This window comes from Kogia breviceps, chromosome 8, assembly GCF_026419965.1.
Source record: "Kogia breviceps isolate mKogBre1 chromosome 8, mKogBre1 haplotype 1, whole genome shotgun sequence".
Lineage (NCBI taxonomy): Eukaryota > Metazoa > Chordata > Mammalia > Artiodactyla > Physeteridae > Kogia > Kogia breviceps.
The window spans coordinates 27,994,910-28,021,117 of record NC_081317.1 but is presented as its reverse complement, the minus strand read 5'-3'; the positions used below and the strand labels follow the sequence as shown (position 1 = coordinate 28,021,117).

General features: G+C 38.2%; 1 protein-coding gene across 3 annotated transcripts; it reads left to right on the top strand.

Moving 5' to 3' along the window:
• The first annotated feature begins 7,182 nt into the window (after positions 1 to 7,182).
• Positions 7,183 to 22,859, top strand: LOC131761383 (protein NipSnap homolog 3A-like). 3 transcript variants are annotated; one of them, XM_067041043.1, is made up of 7 exons: positions 7,282 to 7,472; positions 8,010 to 8,114; positions 10,191 to 10,401; positions 12,245 to 12,403; positions 13,874 to 14,023; positions 17,841 to 17,927; positions 18,017 to 18,338. In XM_067041043.1, the coding sequence occupies exons 3-7, from the start codon at positions 10,275 to 10,277 to the stop codon at positions 18,091 to 18,093; spliced, it is 600 nt and encodes a 199-aa protein (XP_066897144.1). In that variant the 5' UTR covers positions 7,282 to 7,472; positions 8,010 to 8,114; positions 10,191 to 10,274; the 3' UTR covers positions 18,094 to 18,338. The 3 variants fall into 3 exon arrangements, with proteins under 3 accessions (XP_058928115.2, XP_066897143.1, XP_066897144.1); XM_059072132.2 differs by lacking the exon at positions 8,010 to 8,114 and having other exon boundaries at positions 7,183 to 7,472; XM_067041042.1 differs by lacking the exons at positions 8,010 to 8,114; positions 18,017 to 18,338 and adding an exon at positions 22,704 to 22,859 and having other exon boundaries at positions 7,276 to 7,472; positions 17,841 to 17,944.
• The last annotated feature ends 3,349 nt before the right edge of the window (positions 22,860 to 26,208 follow it).

The window sequence follows — 26,208 nt, the reverse complement described above, 5'->3', positions numbered from 1 at the left end:
ATTCTTTCTATTGTGTTTTATATTTTTATCCTCATCTCTGGAGCTATTGTTGTGTTGCCATAAGGTAATGAGACGGTAATAATGTACTATCTATCTTTATTGTAAATATTGTCACCTCAAGTAAATAGCCTGCTAGTAACCTTAGAAGAATTTCTTCAGTACCATCACAGACATACTAGGATTTTCTTACAGACAACTTTAGTTTTTATTTCAGTTGGGTGTCTCAGCCTTCTCAAACTAGATTTGGCACTTCTCAGCTCTCCTGGTAGCTTGTACTTACAGCTATGTTATTTTATGTTTCTAACATACTGCACAAACAATAAATTATGAATTAGCTATCTATGGGAAACCTGAAAAGCAGGAAGCACGGTCGCCTCTCACTTACCTGGCCCTCAGGAATCTGAAGGACAGATGAGTTCCTAGTAAGACAAAGAACACCCTGACTCTGAAGGCTAAAATCTATCAGACATGTCAGAGGCATAGGTTTTGAGTTTTGACTAAGGGTCTTCCACCTCAGTTTTTTGAAAAGTTGTCACTTAGGGAATGAGGTGGTGGTGGGATGAATTGCAGGCTGTGTGGACGGATTTCCTCTGGCTTGAGATCAGCCGTGTGCTTAAGGCCATGTTTGGTCACGTGAAAGTGTACAACTGGGTCTGCCTTTTTCTCTTTCATTCATCTTTGGACTAGCTAGAACATTTCCAGGTGATGGCCAGGGCCCCTTTCATCCATTCCATCCAGAGCCCTACTGGAGGTTTATAAAGCAGCGGCAGAACAGCATTCTTACCGTGTCCTAGACAGAACTGGAGAGCCAGTAGAATGATGGGCTTCACTCCACTGATGAACTACAGGTGCTTCTATTTGCTGACGCACCCCTGGATCAGGAACACGACAAAGCTGGCCGGGACAGAGGACGTCGCAGAGGTGACACAGGTGGACGTAATTATGTCCACTAACATGTTCTTCTTGCAAAGAGAAAGTCACTGAGAATCTGAGGGTTCACCGATGCAACTGAGGACTTAATCAAGGCGGACACACACGTGCACACATGCAATATCTGAAGAATAGCCCAGGGAAAAATACCTGTTCAAAAAATAAAATTATTTTGTTCAGAGTTAAAACATCATTGAGGTAAAAAAAACTGACAGTGCAAATGAAAAACCGATTTCTCTGAGTTCATGAAAAAGTCTGGTACCAAAAGGAAACTACTGAAAGAGGTCTGAGAAGGAATTTCCTGGCAGTCCAGTGGTTAGGACTCTGCACTTCCACTGCAGGGGGCCTCGGTTCAAACCGTGGTCGGGGAAGGCCCGGCCCAAAAATAAATAAATAAATAAACAAATGGAATTTAACTTAATTCAATTTAATTTAATTTTAAAAAGGTCTGAAAGTAGCCTAACGGGGTTCACTTTGGTTCAGTTTTTGACATAAGAGCAGCAGCTTGTAAATTCTCACGCAAAGGACTGCTTTGGTTTGAAAACTTACTAAATGCAGAAATATTGGTATGAAATTACTCAAATACATTAAATTCTCTGGCTGTAAGTAAACTGGAAAACAACAATATAGCATATTAATCTAACAGAAACAAAAATTCTAACAGATTCTTGTTATAAGAACGGTCTTATACACCCATTATACAGGGTCAGGGTCATATAGAATTCCTAGTGACCTATACTGATAACGCAGTAGGAGAGAAGCAGAAACAATAATTGCCATGCTCCACACATAGGATCTACATTTTCAAGTATTAACTGGAGATTGGTCTTGACTAATGTAAGATCACCAAGTGCCGGTGATGCCTTTGTATTTAAAAGTCTTACACAATAAACTGTTAGGGGACCATGTTTACCTGCCAGCTACTCCCATGTACCAGTTACTCACTGAAACATTATTTATAAAATAAAAATATGGAAACACTTAAAAATCAATAGGGAAGAAATAACAAAGTAATAGTACAAATGTCCCTTGGTATTTCAGGGGATTGGTTCCAAGACCCCAGCAGATACCCAAATCTGCCATGATCAAGTCCCTTATAGAGAACAGTGTAGTATCTGCATACAATCTATGCACATCCTCCTTATACTTCATCATCTCTAGAATACTTATAATACCTACTACAATGCAAATGCGACGGAAATAGTTGTACATAGAATGTAAATGCCATGTAAATAGTAGCCTGTGGGCAGCAAATTCAAGTTTTTTCCTCTTTGAAGTGTATGGAATTTTTTTTTAACGTTTTTGATCCGCAGGTGCAGAACCCGCTAAAGCAGAACCCGCACATACAGGCCAACAGTATACTCAAACACTGGATTATTGGGGAGTATTAAAATGAATGAACCATATGTGAGCAACTTACTTTGTTACCTTTGTCTCTTAGTCTCTCTGAGCTTCTTGGTTGCTGTTTTTGTTTTAATCTGTAAAATGGAAATATGAACTTTACAAAGTGAAATGAAAGAGAATAAGAAAGAAAATATTAAGTAAAAGACATTAATATACACGACAGCTCCTACATGATATCAGGCACATTAGAATCTGATATTCTCTTGTCTGCAAAATAGGTATCATTGATGTTCTCTGAAACAGAGAGGAATAAGATATATGATTTGAGAACAGTCAATGTTTATTAGAACCTCTTAAGAACGAGAAGGTCAGCGAGACAGGAATGAGGAAAGAATTAACCAACCAAATGAGGGCCTAGCTCTCACTGAAGAGGTAATCACAACGAGACTCTAGTCACATGAATCTACCAAGAGGTCTCATTCCAGAACACTCACAGGCTCAGGACCGTTATTCAATGAAATAGACTTTGAAATAGAATTTACACTAAGGCAGCCTGTAAAATTATGACTTTTCTCTAACTATTTTCAATGTTTATTTTGTGCTGAGTGCGAACTTCCAATGACTCCAAGAGAGTGGGAAAATTGGGAACTGTATTTTTTAATATCCAGTGTCTATATAAGAAGAAAGTCACCTTGAATAGGAAGACTACTGCAACTAATGTCGTTAAGCTATCTTGCAAAGACAGCACAGAATGATTTTCTGAAGGAATTTTAATCTGTGTAGTGTTGATTTGCTATAAACCATGTGTCTGTCAACCTTCATTAGAGACAGAGGGACACGTGAGGTTCAATCATAAAGTGTGTACGGGAAAATCCTAGGCAATGTCCTGAAGGAGCTAACAAGGGGCGAAAGAGACAGCAGGCCCCATGGGTTTGGACACAGCCTGTCAGCCCCTTGCCTTGCATTAATGCTCTGGCCCTCAATACAATGTTGAGAATAAATAAAGCATAAAAAATTATCAAGACTCTGTAAAAGCATTCCATGATGGTCAAGTAAAGCTAAAAGAGATTAAAAAGTGAATTGAGTATAACTGATTCACTTTGTTGTAAAGGAGAAACTAACACACTATTGTAAAGCAGTTATACTCCAATAAAGATGTTAAAAAAAAAAAAAAACAACAACAAAGTGAATTGATTACTCAACTGATTTAAAATAATGGTAAACTGAACTGGTTTTAAAATCTGGCTTTAAACCCTGGCTGTGCCACTGAGCAGCAGTGAACCTGAGAAAATTACTTCTCTCTCAGAAATTCACCTTTCTCACTTGGAGATAAAGCTTAACTCACAGCGTTTGGCGGATAATTAAAACCTGTGAGAAACGGAGTAGGAAATTGTCTCAGCACTTAGCAACGTCTTCCCTCATGCATTTTACTTTTCACTATCTGCTAAGTACTTTCCCCTTGTCAATTCTCTCTCCCTTTCTGCCCACTAGGTGCAGTTGCTGGTGGGGCTCTAAGGACGGCAGAGCCACAGGCTCGAGAAGCCTGGGTCCTTAATTCACCACATACAGAAGAGCTGCTTGCCAACTAGGAAAACCCATTTTAGCTCTTACAGAACAAGAAATAAAATCCTACTGTGTTTGAGACATACATTTTGGTGTCTATTTGTTACAGCACTTTAGCCTATCCTATTTAATACATTCTTGAAAGGTTGAACCACATTCAGGAATACCAGATACAGCAGCAAGTGTCAAAACTAGTCTTAAACAAATTCTGTGAATGACTACCAACCAAACACTGAGATATTCAGTATTCTACCCTCCTCAGTCATAGGAAACTGGCAGTAAGGCTTATAACTTACAGATGGAACCCGGGAAGTTTCCTCAGAGGGGTAACTAAGAGAAATGACTTATACATGGTAGCAAACGGGGCAATTTCCCCAGTGATGAAACAGCCCAGCCAGAAAACCCTACAGTGAAGCCCACTGTTTGACAGCCACCCCTTTAGGTACTCAAAGAGCTTTCAATTTTTTTTTTTTTGTCTCTCTCCAAAATATGAACTGATAATCAAGGATCACAAGCATAAAAAATATTATAGGAAAAACCCCAGTAACAAGGGAGAAAAGGAATCAAACGAGAGAAAATATAATAAAACTTGAAAGAAAAAGAAATAACGCAGGAAAAAGACCTAAAGCAATGACTAAAATAAATACCTGTAATTAATGTCCACAGGTATAGAAATATTTAACCCATGAAAAAAAAAGAGAATGTTATTTTTAAAAATAACACTAAAAATATTCTGGGGAAGGGATAAAAAAAGAGCTCTTGTAAATAAATACTGTGAAAGTAGGAGTTTAAAATTCAGTAGATAAGTTAGAAGATAAAATTGTGGTACTTAACCCAAAAAAAACCTACGTCCAAAAAGTAGAGATGTAAAATAGTAGAAAAAGAAAGTGAGAAGATCAAGTGGAGGCAGAATGTTTGAAAAACAGAAGGTCCAGAAATTGACAAGAGAAGGAAAAAACGCCAAGAAACACAAACATTTTTCAGGATTGAAGAGTGCCCAGATTAAGAGGGGACACTGAGTGAGGAACAATGGATGGAAACAATGCCTACTCCAAGGCATGTAATTGTGAAATTTCAGAACCCCAGGGAAAACGAAAGGAACATAAAAGATTCCAAAAAGAGAAAGAACAACAAGTCACATACAAAGAATTAGGAATCAGAACGCTATGAATTTCTTACTAGCAGCGATAATACACTGGAGAATTGCCTTTGAAAATATGAGGAGAAATTATTTCCAATGTAGAATGTGGGTTATATACCCAACCAACATATGAATCAAGAGGGTTGACAGAACAAAACACTTTGAGAGATGCAAGTCTCCAAAGTTTAACTCCCACGCACCCTCTCCAAAATGTAGGAGTAAAAAAAACCAAAAAAACCCAAAAAGCTATAAAATCCTGGCAACAGGAGGTCCAACACAAGGCAAATGAGACCCCCAGGATATCAGTGAGAGGAGATCCCAGAATGACTACCATGCTATCTCAGAGAACAATTAGTCCCCAGGGGAGCAAGAAAACAAAAGGCACCCAAAAGACAATGCCAGAATGAAACTGACAAGCTGATTAGTGGGTTTAATCATACTGAGAGGAAATTTATTCTTTTGGCAAAGAATTTGGTGATTAATAAGTGATAGGTATAATGAAAATAATAGAAACAAATGAAAACGAGAAAGAAAATAGTTACTCTCCTTTTCATTAAGATAATAGGTTTAAGCCACTAGACAATGATTTCTCAAGGTAAAAACGGAGTTCATACAGGGCTCCTAGTATGGTGTTCCATGGTGTCAGAACCTAGGCTGCTTCTCTCTTGTTCTGCCATCCCCAGCATGTGGTTTCTACCTCATAGTCCAAGAACTCAAGCCATTACATCCACATTCCAGCAGGCAGAAATAAGAAAGGAAGAGGGCAACAACCTAAACTGCTTTAAGACCACTTCGAGTAGGTCATAAATGCGTTAACACATCCCACCGGCCAGGACTTAGTCACATGGCTGCACCAAGCCGCAAGGGTTCTATTGCTAATTTTCAAAAAAGGTGGGGTGGGAGAAGAATGGCTATTGGGAAATAGCTAGCAGTCTCTGCTACCTTGCTCCAGCACTTTCTATTCTCCATATCCTACTTGGTTTTCCTCATTGTATTTATTAATCCCTAACATATTTTTCCTTCATTTGTTTACCTGTTTCCCCTAACGTGGAAGTTCCAAGAGGACACAAACTTTGTCTTTTGTTCACCTCTGCACCCCAGTTTTTGTAAAAGTGCCTGAAGCATATAGGAGTTTAATTAATACGGGTTGAATGAGGGTATGAATTATGAATTCTAAGGAGAAAAAGTCTAAGAAAATAAACTTAAAGATCCAGTCCAGGCACAGATGATGTTTTGTCTTGCTTGGTTAGATATGGACGCGGCCCGTCAACTTGAAAAACTGACTCACTACCTCTGGAATTACTAACTCTACAAAGCCTCCCTTTCTCTCAACAGATGATTCAGAAGTCTTTGCAAAGTCACAACCAATACAGCCACAGATGAGAGCCCTCTGATAATTCCCTAGCCTTAACAGTATAAGCAATATCACTTCAGTGTGTGCATGAATGTAATTATTGTGTAATTGGGTTTAGTTATGTGTTGTGTGTGTAGTTATGTGTGTAAGAAGGTAATGTAATTAGTGATAAAGGCATAAACATCAATATAGTGTAAATTTTAACTATTTTAATGTGATTTATCAGATGAGGGAAAGGAAGTGTACTTTGGGTGAATGGTATGTTAACAGACCTCTATCCTCAATTTCCAAGCAACAGGTACTATCTGTAACTGAAAATATCAAGAAGCACCAGAAAGTGTATATAATTCAGAAAAAGGGGAAACAAGCATTAGAAGAAACAGCTGAAAATGTTGAAAGTGGTTACTCTGGGACCAATATCAAGAATAAGAAGACAAGATCAGAAGTCTGCTGATTTGTTTGTTTAAATTTGAATTTCCATTATCTAGTGCAGTGCCCCCATTCCTCTGAGCAACTAAGAAATACTCTCTCTAACAAGGCCATGCTGGAGGTGGCGACAGGGAGAGAGAATGCACTTAGTAAAGAAATGTGAAGGCTCACTGGTCTTTAGCTACATGGAAATCACCCGAGTAAAAATTAACCCCGGCAAACACGTCCACGAGTTAAATGCAAAGCATGACAGGCACGCATCCATACTGCCTTCCCAATGGTCACACAAACTCGCATTCTACACACGAACTTTTACGAAGTGTATGCAGGTGTGCATGGAAATGAGGTGAAATTAACTAATGTCACAGCTGACACTGGGGGTAAGATCTCTTGAGGGAACAAAAGTGCACCGAAAGGTCAGGACTGACACCTAACGCGCCTGGCATGGGCAGGTGGTGGACTCCTCACTGACTGGGCTGTCCGCCCCCTCTCCCTCCTCCCCTCAACCCGCCGCAGTAGGAGGAGTTGAGCCGCCCCGAGCCTCCATCCACCCTTGCGCAGGAGCTGCTCCCTACCAGTAGAGAAGCCACAGGAGAAGGAATTTAAGGAAGAATACCGGCCGCTGCCCTTCGCAGCGCTCGAAGTCGCGCCATGCTTGCCCTCCGAAGGAGCCTGACTAGCGCTCTGGCCGCTCGTACACTGGCTCTCCGGGTACGTGCTGCTGGGACGTGCCCAAAATGTCTCCTGGGGGAGGGGAGGGGAGGGGACTGCTGGGAGCGCGCTGGCCGCGCATGCGCCTACAGGCCGAAGAGCCCAGGTCTGCGAGGTCGGTGCTGCCGCCTAAGTTCTAGTGCAAGTCCCAGAACCCGCAGGGCAAGGACCCCGGGACACGCTGGAGGGTGGGGGGGCGGCGGTGGGGGGGCGGCGGTGGGGGGACGGGTGCTGTTTAGGGAAGACCCACTGCCAGGGTTGCCTCCAGCCGGCTCGCGAACAGCCATGGGCGGGGGGCTTTTGCAGCTTAGGTGCCAGGCAGCCGTGAGGACACCCCTGAAGCGCCAGCTGCTGCGTTCTTGCCGCCCCGCGCGACTGCTGTCGCAGCATTGGGGCCTATGCCAGGCGGTGGTCCAGCCTCTCTGGTTTGTCCTTCGACAAACCGCTCCAGGCTGAAGGGGGAAGGAGAAAAAGGTCAACCAGCAGCTAGCAACAGAACTGGCCTCCCCCTTTTTAACGAAATACGCAACCTCCCAGCATTTTAAAGACAGAACCTTCAAGAGGGGCCCAGGGTGCCGCTGGTGAAGCATCCTCCCAGCTGCTACTGCCTCCTGAGATCAGTGCCCAAGTCAGGCAGGCAAGGTAAGAAACCTCCTAGTACCTAGGATGACCACCTCATTTAAACTTAATGAGATTAATGTACAAAATAGCTTTAACTGACGGGAATTGGTCTAATACGCTAATCTAAGCAAAGATTTTTTTCCTCCTGTTGTTTAGGTTTGTACTTCTTTCTCAAAGGATAGGACAGGAAGGGGATTTACATAGAGACTGACTTTCTGTAAAGACTAAGGAGGAGCCATAATGGCCCCACCACTCAAGATTAGCAATACAGTCTTTATCCTGAGTCTCTCTAGCGGTGCAGGGCCAAAATTATTCCTTACAAGTTTATTCTGAACTCTGACTTTACTAAATGTCGATCAAATGCTCTCTTATAGGTGACTGGGAAGTTATTTTTGCTGAAAATGTGCCCTGACATGAATATAAGGGAGCTTGAAGTACTCATGATTCTTCTCCCAGCAGTTCTAGTTTCTGCCCTGCAACAAAAATCACCTCCCCCCAGCACACACATACTGATGTCAACTGCTGTTTAACCTTTCCCTGGGCTTCCTTTGTTACTTGTTTCTTTCTCTGGTGAAAGATAACAAAATTATGTGCCTTGACCACATACTTGTTTCCAAGTATCAATACAAATTCCTAAAAGATCAACTAAAAAAGCAACTGTTACAAATACCCCACTGGCTCATTTTCTGATATATATTATTTAGAATACTTATCAAACTATTATACCAGGCAGTTGTTTGTGTAATATTGTCTTATGAGAATTTGGTTAAAATGACACAAAAAAACATGTCCACCAAAAGTAGGAGTAGCTGCAGTTGTTTTTGGTGGGAATACCTGCTTTCATTTGTAAGCTTAGACACTTGGGCAATAGAAATATAACTCATAGGGGACATGAGTGGAATGAACTCAAGTAGATAATTATAAATATGACATTATGCACAATTAAATCACATACATAGGCAATCGTGTGTTATAACCAAAAATATGTCAGAGAAAGGAGCCTACTGGTTTCATTTGACATACCAGCTGGTCAACGTAAGCCCCAAATTTGTCCATAGCTTTGCTTGTAACCAACATTTGTATTAGATAATTCTGATTAATCAGCTTCAGGAATTGGCACACGATATCCAAAACTACAATAACATGAAATTGTAAACACAAATGCCATATGAGTGTGTGTGTATACACGTGTGCGTATATGTATTTACATACACACATTTGCATTCACAGGGGATAATTTCTGGCAGGTAACTTCCTACCTAAAGTTAAGTTCACTAAGACTCAGAAGATTAAACATAGCAAAACTTTATATAGTGAGCATACCTCTAATACAAAAAGAACTAATGGTTCTTAAAGGATATTTCCATCAGCCTAGTGTAACTGGATGGATTAAGTGCCCTTCTTCACACTGCATCTATAATTAAACCTAATAATGATTGAGACAGTTCTGACCTGTTGATTTTTCCTTTATAGAATTCATACAGTCTACCACCATGTTATAGTGCAATTTAATAGATTATGGATTCCCCTTTAACATTAGTTACATTCCAGTTCTATTATTTACCAATGATGTACTTCATTGAATTTGGAAAATACTTTGACCTGAATTGAAACTTAGGTTTTAAAAAAAAACCTAAAGATTCTTCTGCAAGTAAACGTATTTCCATCACTACTGCCAGAACACCTGTGTATTTTATAAAGTGCATTTAAATGTATAACTGTTAACACATATAGTATTGACTAAAGATAGAATATTGGATAAATAAGGTAAACCATTTGTAATTAATTAGAATCCTAGTTGTAGTTCTTGGATGAAGGACTCTCATTAAGGCCCTAGTGCCTTCTTATGATTAACTTTTCATGAAAAGGTGTCTAAGGGACCCCTGCTAGGAAGCAGAAGCTGTATATTCAGCACACTTAAGAGTACTTATCTTTATTGACATCTCAGCAAATTCTAAGGAGAGATGACAATAGAGGTACGAACATGGAGTATGAGTCTAATGAGTGTCCCTCCTTTGCCGATTCAGATTTGGTTGTAACATGATAGTATAAGCCTTAAGGTCCCCAAATACTTAAATTTACCTTATGTTTCTTCAGGTGTGTTCATCTTTTGCTACAGGCCCCAGACAATACGATGGAACAGTCTATGAGTTTCGTACTTACTGCATTAAACCTTCAAAGATGAATGAGTTTCTGGAAAATGTTAAGAAAAACATACATCTTCAGACAGCTCACTCTGAATTGGTTGGATTCTGGAGTGTAGAATTTGGAGGCAGGATCAATAAAGTGTTTCATATTTGGAAGTATGGTATGATTTTTCCAGCTTAAGTATTCAGTATAGATTTTTCACTCTTTTAAATGTTACATGACACTTACCTCTTGGGTCTATGTTCCTATAAATAAAGGTTAAATTCAACTTTTAAAGAGAGGAACAACAGATACAACAACAACAAAAACTGAATTCAGTGATTACTCCTCCCACTGGTACCTCGAGCAACTTTTGCCCCAATTCCTATGTATCATCATTGGGAAAGTGTGACATCTCACATTTCAAATCATGACATTGTGAACTAGCCTTTAATGCTCAGAAAGAACACAGAATGGTTTATTGTATAGATCATTTATGAAAAATTTAAAGCATTGATTGCAAGAGCCCAAGTGGCTAGAGATCATAAAAGGGAGAGTTATTTTTTCTTATTGTTGAATCTGCAACTGGATGTCAGGATTTTAGTAGAAACAATTTAGTATTTCTAGTTGAGGTTAGTTGAGGTTCATGGGGATAATAGTTAACTTCCAGGCCTCACCTAACTCAGATTGAATAATCTGTTAAATTTAGGGAACCGCTTTTGTTTGTGTACCCCAAGGTTTCAGGGAATTTACTATCATTACGCTGCTCTAGGGAAGTAAAGGCAAAGGAATTAGCATTCTCTCCATATTGAAGTTTGACTTACTGCTGGTTTAGTGGACAACGCAGAACAGGTTACAGGAATCCCGAGATTGCTACTCCGGTGTCTAATCTTTCTGAAGTCCACATAGGACTTGATGATATCCAGAGAACTTTTAGTAATTTCCTTTAGTGTCTGGTCATCAAGTTAAGAGTCATAATATAGCGTCCAAAGTTAATATTCATCCCATACTTTATTGTGAAAAGTGCTCATTCTATATTTAACATGGCCATAGTTTAGAGGATTTCCCTGTTGTAATAGGACAAACCCCATTAAAACACAATTTATGCTTTAATGTGCAACAAGGAGAATTATGTCCCATTAAGAAAATTACTAGTAAGATCGTGATATAACTTACTTAAGCTCTAACATAGACGTTATTCCTTATCTCTAGCATAAACCATAGAAAACTCTTTTACCATTAACCTTAGGCCCTAATAATAAATATAGTGCTAGGCCTATATGTTATTACATGTATATACCTGTCTGGGTAACAAACAGAAGAGAAACAGTACTGGGTACAAAGAATGGGTGTCAGTAAGTGAGAATTAGCACTGTTTCTTTGGAAGCTGTTTGTTCAAAGAGGCTGAAAAAGCAAATCTTAATTTCATTTATGTTAAATTTAATTCAGTTGTACCTTGACCTGACTACCCACCACCAGCAATACCGAATAAACAGTCTTCCTCTAAACTAACACTATAACTTAAATGCCTCAAGTAATAAGAATCAATAATATATATGGAGTGCTCACTTGGTGCCAAACATTGTTCTAAGCTCCTTTCACGTACCAATTCTTTTAATCCTCACAACAGCCCAGGAGGTAGATACTATATCATTATCCCTATTTCACAGAGTAAGAGACAGGCACAGAATGATTCAATAACTTACCTAAGTCTCACAACTACCTACTAAATGGTAGCACCTACAAAGCCCATTACTCCATGACATCATTGGTCGTTTGCATTGCCACTCCCCTTTTAGACCATGAGCAACTAACTACTTATGTTGGTATCTCTAGTGATATAACATATTGTCCTTATGTGGCCTCCGTAAACATTTGCTAAATTGAATGAAACCCAGAAGTAGCACAGGTGATTTTATTTTTTTACTGATGTATAGTTGATATACAATATTATATATGTTAAAGGTGTACAGGTGATCTTAAATAAAAAATTTTTATTTTTCTTACTCCTGTTATTCCCATAGACAATTTTGCTCATCAAACTGAAGTTGGGAAAGCCTTGGCCAATGATAAGGAATGGCGAGAACAATTACTCATTCCAATTTTGGGGCTTACTGATAAACAAGAGAGTGAAATTACTTATCTGGTGCCATGGTGCAAATTAGAAAAACCACCCCAAGAAGGTAAGTTTGTCTCTCTAAATTACATTGAATTTTAATGAAGAACATACTGAAGATTTTAAGCTATAAAAACTAAAGTTCCGTAGGAAAAAATAATCCTTTTATATTAGAATATATTGTGATTATAGAGATAAAAATGAGTTTGAGTTCTTTGCTTACAATTAAAACAGTGAGCATTAAAAAATGAATTTTTTTCCAATTTGGAAAAACTGTTAAAGTTTAGGTATGAATATGAAACGTTTACGTGGGAAGAAAGGTTGAGAAGTTGGCGATCTAGAACACAGAACACGTGTACAGGTAGGTAAGGAACATGTAGGATATTTTCTCATAACTTAGTATTTTTTACACAAATTACAGTTAATCTAAAAACAGTAAGTATATCTTTGCTTGTAAAACTGGGGGGAATGGATTAATTTAAACTGGTAAGCTGAATTACTGTAGTTTAACTGCTTTGGTTTCCTCTTATTTCTCAGTTTGAAAGTAATTATTAAAGATTTATCTTCTTGCTGATTTCACTTTCTTACTGACTTAAGAGAAATATTTACCTCAACCTAATTTTAAACAAAAGGCAGACTTTTTAAAAGCATAAACTAATTTAAGTTTTCTTTCCCCCATAATCCTAACTTCGTAGTGTTATCTTAGATGACAAGAGATTTGAAATGTCTTATTTGGATCCTATCCACCTGGACCTCCCCTCAGCCTTCAGCACTGTCTATGTGAACTTAGTGGCTCCTAGAACAGTGTCACATCTTGGTTATCTGCCTCTATGTTGTTTATAATTCTTTAGTTGCTTTGTACTTTTTTTCCTTTTACTTCTCAAATCTACTTGTTCCCTAGTTTCTTTTTTTCTACCTGCTCCATACTTCTGACCAGAAGGTAAACTGACTTTCAAGTGATTACCTGGATATTTAGGAACAATAAAACCACCTTCTTCATTTTTTTTCCCCTCAAAATTTCACATATCACTTTGGGTCCTTTGTTTGCTGGCTGTTCCTGTTAGAAATGGAAACCTGTAGGGGGAAATTATACAAACAAAAAAGTGTTTCCTCTCAGAATTGTAAAGAAGAAGGAAATATATGAGATCAGAAAATACGTTTCTTATTCATGTCTTACCTAGAATTAGACTCAGGCAGCTCAAAAATCCTAATCCTATCATAAATTCTCAATATTTGTTTAAATGACTTTTATAGATTAAAAATCGTGCTGATAATAGCTTAATATAGCTTCCTTTTTCTTTGTTCTCTATGATAAGCTTAATAACTCACACTTAAACATGGGAAAGACTTTCTTAACATAAAAGCTAGGAAAAAATGCAAGAAATGCAAAGAAATCATAAATATGTGTACATAAACATTTTTATGTTTGATCCTCCAAATCTGGATATGTAGATTAGCCTTCCACTGGAACCATGCTAACCTGATGAGAAATTTCTTGAATACCCTGTATAAAGTCATTATTTTCTCCCTATTCCAGGAGTCTGCGAGCTGGTAACTTTTCAGATGAAACCTGGTGGGCCAGCTCTGTGGGGTGACGCATTTAAAAGAGCGGTTAATGCCCATGTCGATCTAGGCTACTCAAAACTAGTTGGAGTTTTCCATACAGAATATGGAGCACTCAACAGAGGTATAGTTGTCCATTTCTTCTATGAAATTTAAAGTGTACTGGTGACCTACTAAGTTCCTCCAGTATTTGGTCACTGTTTTTGATTATGCCATGTATTTAAATTTTATTACCAAATATTTAGGGTTTTTTTTGTCATTTTAAGGGTTGAAAATACCTGTTTTATGTAATATTTATTTAGAATGTTAACCACTTACGAAGGCTCTTCGAAATGTTGAACTGCTGTTTTCCATGAGACATCAAAATTCTAAGATTAAAAAACTGCAAGGAGCCTAAGAAAAATCTGTTCTTCATCTTTTTTTTCCTCTAAATATATTTTTATTGATTTTTTAAAATAACATTACTTGGGATAGAGTGTTTGTCTCTGAATGAAAAAGTAATACATATTTTTACAGAGACTAAATATCATGGCCATGACCAAAGGTGGAAAAAAAACCATTTTCCACTACTTAGAAATAATATTGTTAACATTTTGGTCTTTCTATTCCTGTGTCATTCATATATATGTAGGTGAATGTATATATGCGTATACATATATATTCATATTCGTATATATGCTAGAAATAATGCAGATGCATGATTAATGACTTCCTAACACTCCACTGAGAGTAACATATGGCAGACAGATATATAGTGCATATCTTTACTTAATAAACACCCATTTGAGGCTTTCAATGTTAACTTTGAAAGTTACTGCAATCTGAATTTCACGGAGTTTTTTGTGGCAAACTCTAGAAAATGCCTGTATAGTTCATCTGGAAGGAGAAATGACCAAGAATAGCTAATTCATTATTTCCATCTGCCTCCTCAACTTCCTTCCTTGAATGTCCAGTGGACATCTCAAACCTAACATATTCAAAACTGAGCATCTGATCTTTACCCAGAAATTTAACTTCTAGTAATATATCCTAAGAAAAGAATCCGAATATACAGAAAAAAATATTTTCAAGCCAGAAAATATATGAAGAGGAGAAAAATTATGAAAATTATTAGATATCTATCTCATACCACATGCTAAAATAAAATTCAAATGGATTATAGATTTCAATGGAGAAGAAAAGTCATAAAATTACTAAAATAAAATATAGATGCTTTTTTCTTTTTTGGCTGTATCAGGTCTTAGCTGCGGCACGCGGGCCCTTCGTTGCAGTGCGCGGGCTTCTCTCTAGTTGTGGAGCACGGGTTTTCTCTCTCTAGTTGTGGTGTGAGGGCTCCAGGGCGTGTGGGCTCTGTAGTTTGCGGCACGCGGGCTCTCTCGTTGAGGCGTGCAAGCTCAGTAGTGATGCGCGGGCTTAGTTGCCCCACGGCATGTGGGATCTTAATTCCCTGACTAGGGATCGAACCTGCGTCCCCTGCATTGGAAGGTGAATTCTTTATCACTGGACCACAAGGGAGGTCCCCCTAGATGCTTTTTAAAAATAATATGGATGAGAACTATATTTCTAAACCAAAAAACAAATGAAAACAAGGAAGGCAAAAAAATCAAGTGATGAATTTTTTTATAAAAAGCCTCATCAATCTTTCTGCATGCCCCGAGACACCAGAAATGAAATTCAAAAGCAAAAAGAGGGCTTCCCTGGTGGCCCAGTGGTTGAGAGTCCGCCTGCTGATGCAGCGGACACAGGTTCGTGCCCCGGTCCGGGACGATCCCACATGCCACGGAGCAGCTAGGCCTGTGAGCCATGGCCGCTGAGCCTGCGCGTCCGGAGCCTGTGCTCCACAACGGGAGAGGCCACAACAGTGAGAGGCCCGCGTACCGCAAAAAAAAAAAAGAAAGCAAAAAAATGTAAAAACATATGCGAAGGTAGATGTACAGATGACTACTAAATATATATTTAGAAAGACGTAGATTAAATAAAACTATAAGGAGATGCCATTTTCACCAAATAAAGACATAGATATAGTACCAGAGAAGCTGGGAAAAAATAAGTACCCCTACTGTGTAGCATATGCTGGCTTAATAATTCCCCACCACATAATTCAGCAATATAAATGAAAAGCCTTAATTTTAAAATTATTTTTGCCGATACTCTAGGAAATATGCACAGTTGTATAGATGTGTTCAGTTACACAGGAAGGAAATTTGAAAGGATATAAAATATATAGTGGTCACTTGAATGATGAAAATAATTTTTAAGTGGTATTTTAATTTTTATAATGAACATATATAACTTTTATAAGAAAAAACTGAAAATGAGTAGGCACATTTTTTAATCTTAAATTCATACTCAGTGGAGAAAAGGGAATAGTCATATGCTGAGTATAAATCAGTGCATCATTTCTGGACAACTTCTAGTACGTACACTGAACCTATATAAGATATTCCCTTTGGTTCTCTCAATTTAAATTTTAGGAGTTTACACTGAGGAAATAATGAGATCCAGACTGCCTGGGTTTGAATCCCAGCTCCACCGCTTACTAACTTTGTGACTTGGAGTGAGTTACCTAACCTTTCTGTGCCTTACATTGCTCATTGATAAAATAATGATAATCATAACCCACCACCTAGGATTCTTGTGAAGACTCAATGAGTTAACACATGCAAAACGCTTAGAGCCAGGCCTAGCACATAGGAAGCACCCAATACATGTAAGTAGTCATTTGTCTTTGACATTGTTATTTTTATAAATATACATGATAGGTGCTGCTCTAAGGAAGTTTTTGTCAGCATTCTTTACAATAAGGAAACTTTAGAAACAATGTAGTATGACCCTATGTATATAAAATACTTGTAATACACAGACACACATAGACATCATATATATCATGCATCTCATATAAGCATAACATATACGCTGTGTGTCTATAAATATGTAAAAATACATACATATATACATAAATATGGAAAAGATACACCAAAATAGCAAAGTGGTGAATTCTGGGTGGTAGGATTAGACACTATTCCTGCTTTCTCTTTTTATTTATTTGCATTTTCCAAAAGCTATACAGCCAACATGTACTACATTATAATTATTTTTAAATTTTTAAATAATTAAGTAAAAGAACATTTATTTCGGTATTTTGTAGAATACCACACTCTTTTGAATGATATAAATAAGCAACAATAAGGGGCTGGTATAAAAAGTTGTTATATCTATGGGGCAGAATTCACATGTTAAAAATTAATAGCATTGTTGGGCTTCCCTGGTGGCGCAGTGGTTGAGTGTCCGCCTGCCGATGCAGGGGACATGGGTTCGTGCCCCAGTCCGGGAAGATCCCACATGCTGCGGAGCGGCTGGGCCCGTGAGCCATGGCCACAGAGTCTGTGCGCCCAGAGCCTGTGCTCCGCAACGGGAGAGGCCACAACAGTGAGAGGCCCACGTAAGAAAAAGAAAAAAAAAAATTAATAGCATTGTCATAGAAATTTCTCATTGTTGACTTTTTAAAATCAATTACAAAGTATAATATACAGCAAGACCCTAATTTTATATTTCTCATCTTTTAAAAGAAATACAATAAATATTAATAAAGGTTTTCCCTGGGTGGTTAACTTTCAGCTACGTTCAAATTTCTTCTTTGCATCAGCCAAATATTCAGTAGGGAGCATAGTTTTTTGATAATCTTGCTTTTTCAACATAAAGTAAAATCCTTCTGTTTCTTCTTCTATAAAACCAGTTTGACTAATTAATTTATAAATTTCTCTCCCAAATCTTTGACTCCTCTGAAATCTTATCACTAACATACTTAGGGCTACCTTTTTGATAATCACTATTTTGATTTAAAGAATAGGACTTTTAGTTTCTGATTAATGTTTCTTTCTTTCTTATTTGAGGAATGCCACAGTCTTTACAATGTATTTCTGGTTTATTTATTTCTGCAGTTCATGTTCTTTGGTGGAACGAGAGTGCGGATAGCCGAGCAGCTGGGAGACACCAGTCTCATGAGGATCCCAGAGTTGTGGCAGCTGGTAGGCTATTTCACTAGGTACGAGTTATTCTTAGAACATATTTCATTTAGTCAACAACTTTATATACCTTCTTATGAATTTTTTTTCAGTTCGGGAAAGTGTCAATTACCTAGTGTCTCAGCAAAATATGCTTCTGATTCCTACGTCATATTCACCATTGAAATAGTTTTCCGTGGAAATACAAAGCATTGCATGAACTGCCATAAGACGTGTCTGTTAACGGTGCTTAAATTCTTCCAAGAGATTCTCACTTTTATTTGGAGGAGGTGGTAAGCTAATTTGCTATGTCCCTTGCATTTCTTAAAAGCTACTCTCTAGCCACTGTCACCACCACTTCAGGAAACAGTCTGTTCATTTTCCCCTTGATATTTCAGTACCTGTCACACATTAAAAATAGTGGCCATTACTACAGTATCTTGATTTTTCATTTGTTTCAGAATATCTCTTGTTCTCTATTTTGACAACCCTCTGCTTTTATACCATTTTCTTACATACACTTGATTGTTACATTTCCATACCTGTGATAGCATCGTTAAATTATATGCATAAATTATCAACCTCTTCATCATGTCTGTTTTTCTGAGATTATAAGTTTTTGTTCAGTAAGGTTTTCTACATAATACCCATTGGGATCCATAAAAAAATCCATTAAACATTTCTTTACTACAGAAAGTACAGTATCATCTGTGTCATTTATGTTACTTATGTTTTTTACATTAATAACTAATCAATTACTTGGAAAATAATGTTATTAGGTCCTGGTATTAAAGCACATTGATAACTCATTGGTTTATGTGCTTGCAGTGTCTTCACTTACAGTTAATTTTACTAATTTTTACTTCTTTTTGGATCACTGTTTAATAAAGATAATTGGTCATCGATTTGGTTTTTTTTTAATTGCAGTATAGTTGATTTACAATGTTGTGTTAGGTCACCTGTTTGTTTTAATGAGATTTAAAATTATAGAAATGTCTGCCCTAATAAAAGCCTACATATACAATCTGATTCTTTCTATTGTGTTTTATATTTTTATCCTCATCTCTGGAGCTATTGTTGTGTTGCCATAAGGTAATGAGACGGTAATAATGTACTATCTATCTTTATTGTAAATATTGTCACCTCAAGTAAATAGCCTGCTAGTAACCTTAGAAGAATTTCTTCAGTACCATCACAGACATACTAGGATTTTCTTACAGACAACTTTAGTTTTTATTTCAGTTGGGTGTCTCAGCCTTCTCAAACTAGATTTGGCACTTCTCAGCTCTCCTGGTAGCTTGTACTTACAGCTATGTTATTTTATGTTTCTAACATACTGCACAAACAATAAATTATGAATTAGCTATCTATGGGAAACCTGAAAAGCAGGAAGCACGGTCGCCTCTCACTTACCTGGCCCTCAGGAATCTGAAGGACAGATGAGTTCCTAGTAAGACAAAGAACACCCTGACTCTGAAGGCTAAAATCTATCAGACATGTCAGAGGCATAGGTTTTGAGTTTTGACTAAGGGTCTTCCACCTCAGTTTTTTGAAAAGTTGTCACTTAGGGAATGAGGTGGTGGTGGTATGAATTGCAGGCTGTGTGGACGGATTTCCTCTGGCTTGAGATCAGCCGTGTGCTTAAGGCCATGTTTGGTCACGTGAAAGTGTACAACTGGGTCTGCCTTTTTCTCTTTCATTCATCTTTGGACTAGCTAGAACATTTCCAGGTGATGGCCAGGGCCCCTTTCATCCATTCCGTCCAGAGCCCTACTGGAGGTTTATAAAGCAGCGGCAGAACAGCATTCTTACCGTGTCCTAGACAGAACTGGAGAGCCAGTAGAATGATGGGCTTCACTCCACTGATGAACTACAGGTGCTTCTGTTTGCTGACGCACCCCTGGATCAGGAACACGACAAAGCTGGCCGGGACAGAGGACGTCGCAGAGGTGACACAGGTGGACGTAATTATGTCCACTAACATGTTCTTCTTGCAAGGAGAAAGTCACTGAGAATCTGAGGGTTCACCGATGCAACTGAGGACTTAATCAAGGCGGACACACACGTGCACACATGCAATATCTGAAGAATAGCCCAGGGAAAAATACCTGTTCAAAAAATAAAATTATTTTGTTCAGAGTTAAAACATCATTGAGGTAAAAAAACTGACAGTGCAAATGAAAAACCGATTTCTCTGAGTTCATGAAAAAGTCTGGTACCAAGATGAAACTACTGAAAGAGGTCTGAGAAGGAATTTCCTGGCAGTCCAGTGGTTAGGACTCTGCACTTCCACTGCAGGGGGCCTCGGTTCAAACCGTGGTCGGGGAAGGCCCGGCCCAAAAATAAATAAACAAATGGAATTTAACTTAATTCAATTTAATTTAATTTTAACAAGGTCTGAAAGTAGCCTAACGGGGTTCACTTTGGTTCAGTTTTTGACATAAGAGCAGCAGCTTGTAAATTCTCACGCAAAGGACTGCTTTGGTTTGAAAACTTACTAAATGCAGAAATATTAGTATGAAATTACTCAAATACATTAAATTCTCTGGCTGTAAGTAAACTGGAAAACAACAATGTATAGCATATTAATCTAACAGAAACAAAAATTCTAACAGATTCTTATTATAAGAACGGTCTTGTACACCCATTATACAGGGTCAGGGTCATATAGAATTCCTAGTGACCTATACTGATAACGCAGTAGGAGAGAAGCAGAAACAATAATTGCCATGCTCCACATATAGGATCTACATTTTCAAGTATTAACTGGAGATTGGTCTTGACTAATGTAAGATCACCAAGTGCAGGTGATGCCTTTGTATTTAAAAGTCTTACACAATAAACTGTTAGGGGACCATGTTTACCTGCCAGCTACTCCCATGTACCAGTTACTCACTGAAACATTATTTATAAAATAAAAATATGGAAACACTTAAAAATCAATAGGGAAGAAATAACAAAGTAATAGTACAAATGTCCCTTGGTATTTCAGGGGATTGGTTCCAAGACCCCAGCAGATACCCAAATCTGCCATGATCAAGTCCCTTATAGAGAACAGTGTAGTATTTGCATACAATCTATGCACATCCTCCTTATACTTCATCATCTCTAGAATACTTATAATACCTACTACAATGCAAATGCTACGGAAATAGTTGTACACAGAATGTAAATGCCATGTAAATAGTAGCCTGTGGGCAGCAAATTCAAGTTTTTTCCTCTTTGAACTGTATGGAATTTTTTTTTAATGTTTTTGATCCGCAGGTGTAGAACCCGCTAAAGCAGAACCCGCACATACAGGCCAACAGTATACTCAAACACTGGATTATTGGGGAGTATTAAAATGAATGAACCATATGTGAGCGACTTACTTTGTTACCTTTGTCTCTTAGTCTCTCTGAGCTTCTTGGTTGCTGTTTTTGTTTTAATCTGTAAAATGGAAATATGAACTTTACAAAGTGAAATGAAAGAGAATAAGAAAGAAAATATTAAGTAAAAGACATTAATATACACGACAGCTCCTACATGATATCAGGCACATTAGAATCTGATATTCTCTTGTCTGCAAAATAGGTATCATTGATGTTCTCTGAAACAGAGAGGAATAAGATATATGATTTGAGAATAGTCAATGTTTATTAGAACCTCTTAAGAACGAGAAGGTCAGCGAGACAGGAATGAGGAAAGAATTAACCAACCAAATGAGGGCCTAGCTCTCACTGAAGAGGTAATCACAACGAGACTCTAGTCACATGAATCTACCAAGAGGTCTCATTCCAGAACACTCACAGGCTCAGGACCGTTATTCAATGAAATAGACTTTGAAGTCGAATTTACACTAAGGCAGCCTGTAAAATTATGACTTTTCTCTAACTATTTTCAATGTTTATTTTGTGCTGAGTGCGAACTTCCAATGACTCCAAGAGAGTGGGAAAATTGGGAACTGTAGTTTTTAATATCCAGTGTCTATATAAGAAGAAAGTCACCTTGAATAGGAAGACTACTTCAACTAATGTCGTTAAGCTATCTTGCAAAGACAGCACAGAATGATTTTCTGAAGGAATTTTAATCTGTGTAGTGTTGATTTGCTATAAACCATGTGTCTGTCAACCTTCATTAGAGGCAGAGGGACACGTGAGGTTCAATCATAAAGTGTGTACGGGAAAATCCTAGGCAGTATCCTGCAGGAGCTAACAAGGGGCGAAAGAGACAGCAGGCCCCATGGGTTTGGACACAGCCTGTCAGCCCCTTGCCTTGCATTAATGCTCTGGCCCTCAATACAATGTTGAGAATAAATAAAGCATAAAAAATTATCAAGACTCTCTAAAAGCAATCCATGATGGTCAAGTAAAGCTAAAAGAGATTAAAAAGTGAATTGAGTATAACTGATTCACTTTGTTGTAAAGGAGAAACTAACACACTATTGTAAAGCAGTTATACTCATATAAAGATGTTAAAAAAAAAAACAAACAACAAAAAAGTGAATTGATTACTCAACTGATTTAAAATAATGGTAAACTGAACTGGTTTTAAAATCTGGCTTTAAACCCTGGATGTGCCACTGAGCAGCAGTGAACCTGAGAAAATTACTTCTCTCTCAGAAATTCACCTTTCTCACTTGGAGATAAAGCTTCACTCACAGCGTTTGGCGGATAATTAAAACCTGTGAGAAAAGGAGTAGGAAATTGTCTCAGCACTTAGCAACGTCTTCCCTCTCTAAGTTACAGTCATGCGTTTTACTTTTCACTATCTGCTAAGTACTTTCCCCTTGTCAATTCTCTCTCCCTTTCTGCCCACTAGGTGCAGTTGCTGGTGGGGCTCTAAGGACGGCAGAGCCACAGGCTCGAGAAGCCTGGGTCCTTAATTCACCACATACAGAAGAGCTGCTTGCCAATTAGGAAAACCCATTTTAGCTCTTACAGAACAAGAAACAAAATCCTACTGTGTTTGAGACATACATTTTGGTGTCTATTTGTTACAGCACTTTAGCCTATCCTATTTAATACATTCTTGAAAGGTTGAACCACATTCAGGAATACCAGATACAGCAGAAAGTGTCAAAACTAGTCTTAAACAAATTCTGTGAATGACTACCAACCAAACACTGAGATATTCAGTATTCTACCCTCCTCAGTCAAAGGAAACTGGCAGTAAGGCTTATAACTTACAGATGGAACCCGGGAAGTTTCCTCAGAGGGGTAACTAAGAGAAATGACTTATACATGGTAGCAAACGGGGCAATTTCCCCAGTGATGAAACAGCCCAGCCAGAAAACCCTACAGTGAAGCCCACTGTTTGACAGCCACCCCTTTAGGTACTCAAAGAGCTCTCAATTTTTTTTTTTTTGTCTCTCTCCAAAATATGAACTGATAATCAAGGATCACAAACATAAAAAATATTATAGGAAAAACCCCAGTAACAAGGGAGAAAAGGAATCAAACGAGAGAAAATATAATAAAACTTGAAAGAAAAAGAAAGAACGCAGGAAAAAGACCTAAAGCAATGACTAAAATAAATACCTGTAATTAATGTCCACAGGTATAGAAATATTTAACCCATGAAAAAATAAAGAGAATATTATTTTTAAAAATAAAACTAAAAATATTCTGGGGAAGGGATAAAAAAAGAGCTCTTGTAAATAAATACTGTGAAAGTAGGAGTTTAAAATTCAGTAGATAAGTTAGAAGATAAAATTGTGGTACTTAACCCCAAAAAAACCTACGTCCAAAAAGTAGAGATGTAAAATAGTAGAAAAAGAAAGTGAGAAGATCAAGTGGAGGCAGAATGTTTGAAAAACAGAAGTTCCAGAAATTGACAAGAGAAGGAAAAAACGCCAAGAAACACAAACATTTTTCAGGATTGAAGAGTGCCCAGATTAAGAGGGGACACTGAGTGAGGAACAATGGATGGAAAAAATGCCTACTCCAAGGCATGTAATTGTGAAATTTCAGAACCCCAGGGAAAACGAAAGGAACATAAAAGATTCCAAAAAGAGAAAGAACAAGTCACATACAAAGAATTAGGAATCAGAACGCTATGAATTTCTTACTAGCAGCTATAATACACTGGAGAATTGCCTTTGAAAATATGAGGAGAAATTATTTCCAATGTAGAATGTGGGTTATATACCCAACCAACATATGAATCAAGAGGGTTGACAGAACAAAACACTTTGAGAGATGCAAGTCTCCAAAGTTTAACTCCCACGCACCCTCTCCAAAATGTAGGAGTAAAAAAAACCAAAAAAACCCAAAAAGCTATAAAATCCTGGCAACAGGAGGTCCAACACAAGGCAAATGAGACCCCCAGGATATCAGTGAGAGGAGATCCCAGAATGACTACCATGCTATCTTAGAAAACAATTAGTCCCCAGGGGAGCAAGCAAACAAAAGGCACCCAAAAGACAATGCCAGAAGATGAAACTGACAAGCTGATTAGTGGGTTTAATCATACTGAGAGGAAATTTATTCTTTTGGCAAAGAATTTGGTGATTAATAAGTGATAGGTATAATGAAAATAATAGAAACAAATGAAAACGAGAAAGAAAATAGTTACTCTCCTTTTGATTAAGATAATAGGTTTAAGCCACTAGACAATGATTTCTCAAGGTAAAAAAGGAGTTCATACAGGGCTCCTAGTATGGTGTTCCATGGTGTCAGAACCTAGGCTGCTTCTCTCTTGTTCTGCCATCCCCAGCATGTGGTTTCTACCTCATAGTCCAAGAACTCAAGCCATTACATCCACATTCCAGCAGGCAGAAATAACAAAGAAAGAGGGCAACAACCTAAACTGCTTTAAGACCACTTCGAGTAGGTCATAAATGCGTTCACACATCCCACCGGCCAGGACTTAGTCACATGGCTGCACCAAGCCGCAAGGGTTCTATTGCTAATTTTCAAAAAAGGTGGGGTGGGAGAAGAATGGCTATTGGGAAATAGCTAGCAGTCTCTGCTACCTTGCTCCAGCACTTTCTATTCTCCATATCCTACTTGGTTTTCCTCATTGTATTTATTAATCCCTAACATATTTTTCCTTCATTTGTTTACCTGTTTCCCCTAACGTGGAAGTTCCAAGAGGACACAAACTTTGTCTTTTGTTCACCTCTGCACCCCAGTTTTTGTAAAAGTGCCTGAAGCATATAGGAGTTTAATTAATACGGGTTGAATGAGGGTATGAATTATGAATTCTAAGGAGAAAAAGTCTAAGAAAATAAACTTAAAGATCCAGTCCAGGCACAGATGATGTTTTTTTGTCTTGCTTGGTTAGATATGGACGCGGCCCGTCAACTTGAAAAACTGACTCACTACCTCTGGAATTACTAACTCTGTACAAAGCCTCCCTTTCTCTCAACAGATGATTCAGAAGTCTTTGCAAAGTCACAACCAATACAGCCACAGATGAGAGCCCTCTGATAATTCCCTAGCCTTAACAGTATAAGCAATATCACTTCAGTGTGTGCATGAATGTAATTATTGTGTAATTGGATTTAGTTATGTGTTGTGTGTGTAGTTATGTGTGTAAGAAGGTAATGTAATTAGTGATAAAGGCATAAACATCAATATAGTGTAAATTTTAACTATTTTAATGTGATTTATCAGATGAGGGAAAGGAAGTGTACTTTGGGTGAATGGTATGTTAACAGACCTCTATCCTCAATTTCCAAGCAACAGGTACTATCTGTAACTGAAAATATCAAGAAGCACCAGAAAGTGTATATAATTCAGAAAAAGGGGAAACAAGCATTAGAAGAAACCGCTGAAAATGTTGAAAGTGGTTACTCTGGGACCAATATCAAGAATAAGAAGACAAGATCAGAAGTCTGCTGATTTGTTTGTTTAAATTTGAATTTCCATTATCTAGTGCAGTGCCCCCATTCCTCTGAGCAACTAAGAAATACTCTCTCTAACAAGGCCATGCTGGAGGTGGCGACAGGGAGAGAGAATGCACTTAGTAAAGAAATGTGAAGGCTCACTGGTCTTTAGCTACATGGAAATCACCCGAGTAAAAATTAACCCCGGCAAACACGTCCACGAGTTAAATGCAAAGCATGACAGGCACGCATCCATACTGCCTTCCCAATGGTCACACAAACTCGCATTCTACACACGAACTTTTACGAAGTGTATGCAGGTGTGCATGGAAATGAGGTGAAATTAACTAATGTCACAGCTGACACTGGGGGTAAGATCTCTTGAGGGAACAAAAGTGCACCGAAAGGTCAGGACTGACACCTAACGCGCCTGGCATGGGCAGGTGGTGGACTCCTCACTGACTGGGCTGTCCGCCCCCTCTCCCTCCTCCCCTC

What these genes read in the sequence shown, in the direction of transcription:
- LOC131761383 (XM_059072132.2), top strand. Translation starts at nt 7,413, where the DNA reads ATGCTTGCCCTCCGAAGGAGCCTGACTAGCGCTCTGGCCGCTCGTACA. An exon ending in CTCGTACACTGGCTCTCCGG is followed by an intron (nt 7,473 to 10,190) that starts GTACGTGCTGCT and finishes ATGTTTCTTCAG; the next exon opens with GTGTGTTCATCTTTTGCTAC. An exon ending in ATATGGAGCACTCAACAGAG is followed by an intron (nt 14,024 to 17,840) that starts GTATAGTTGTCC and finishes TTATTTCTGCAG; the next exon opens with TTCATGTTCTTTGGTGGAAC.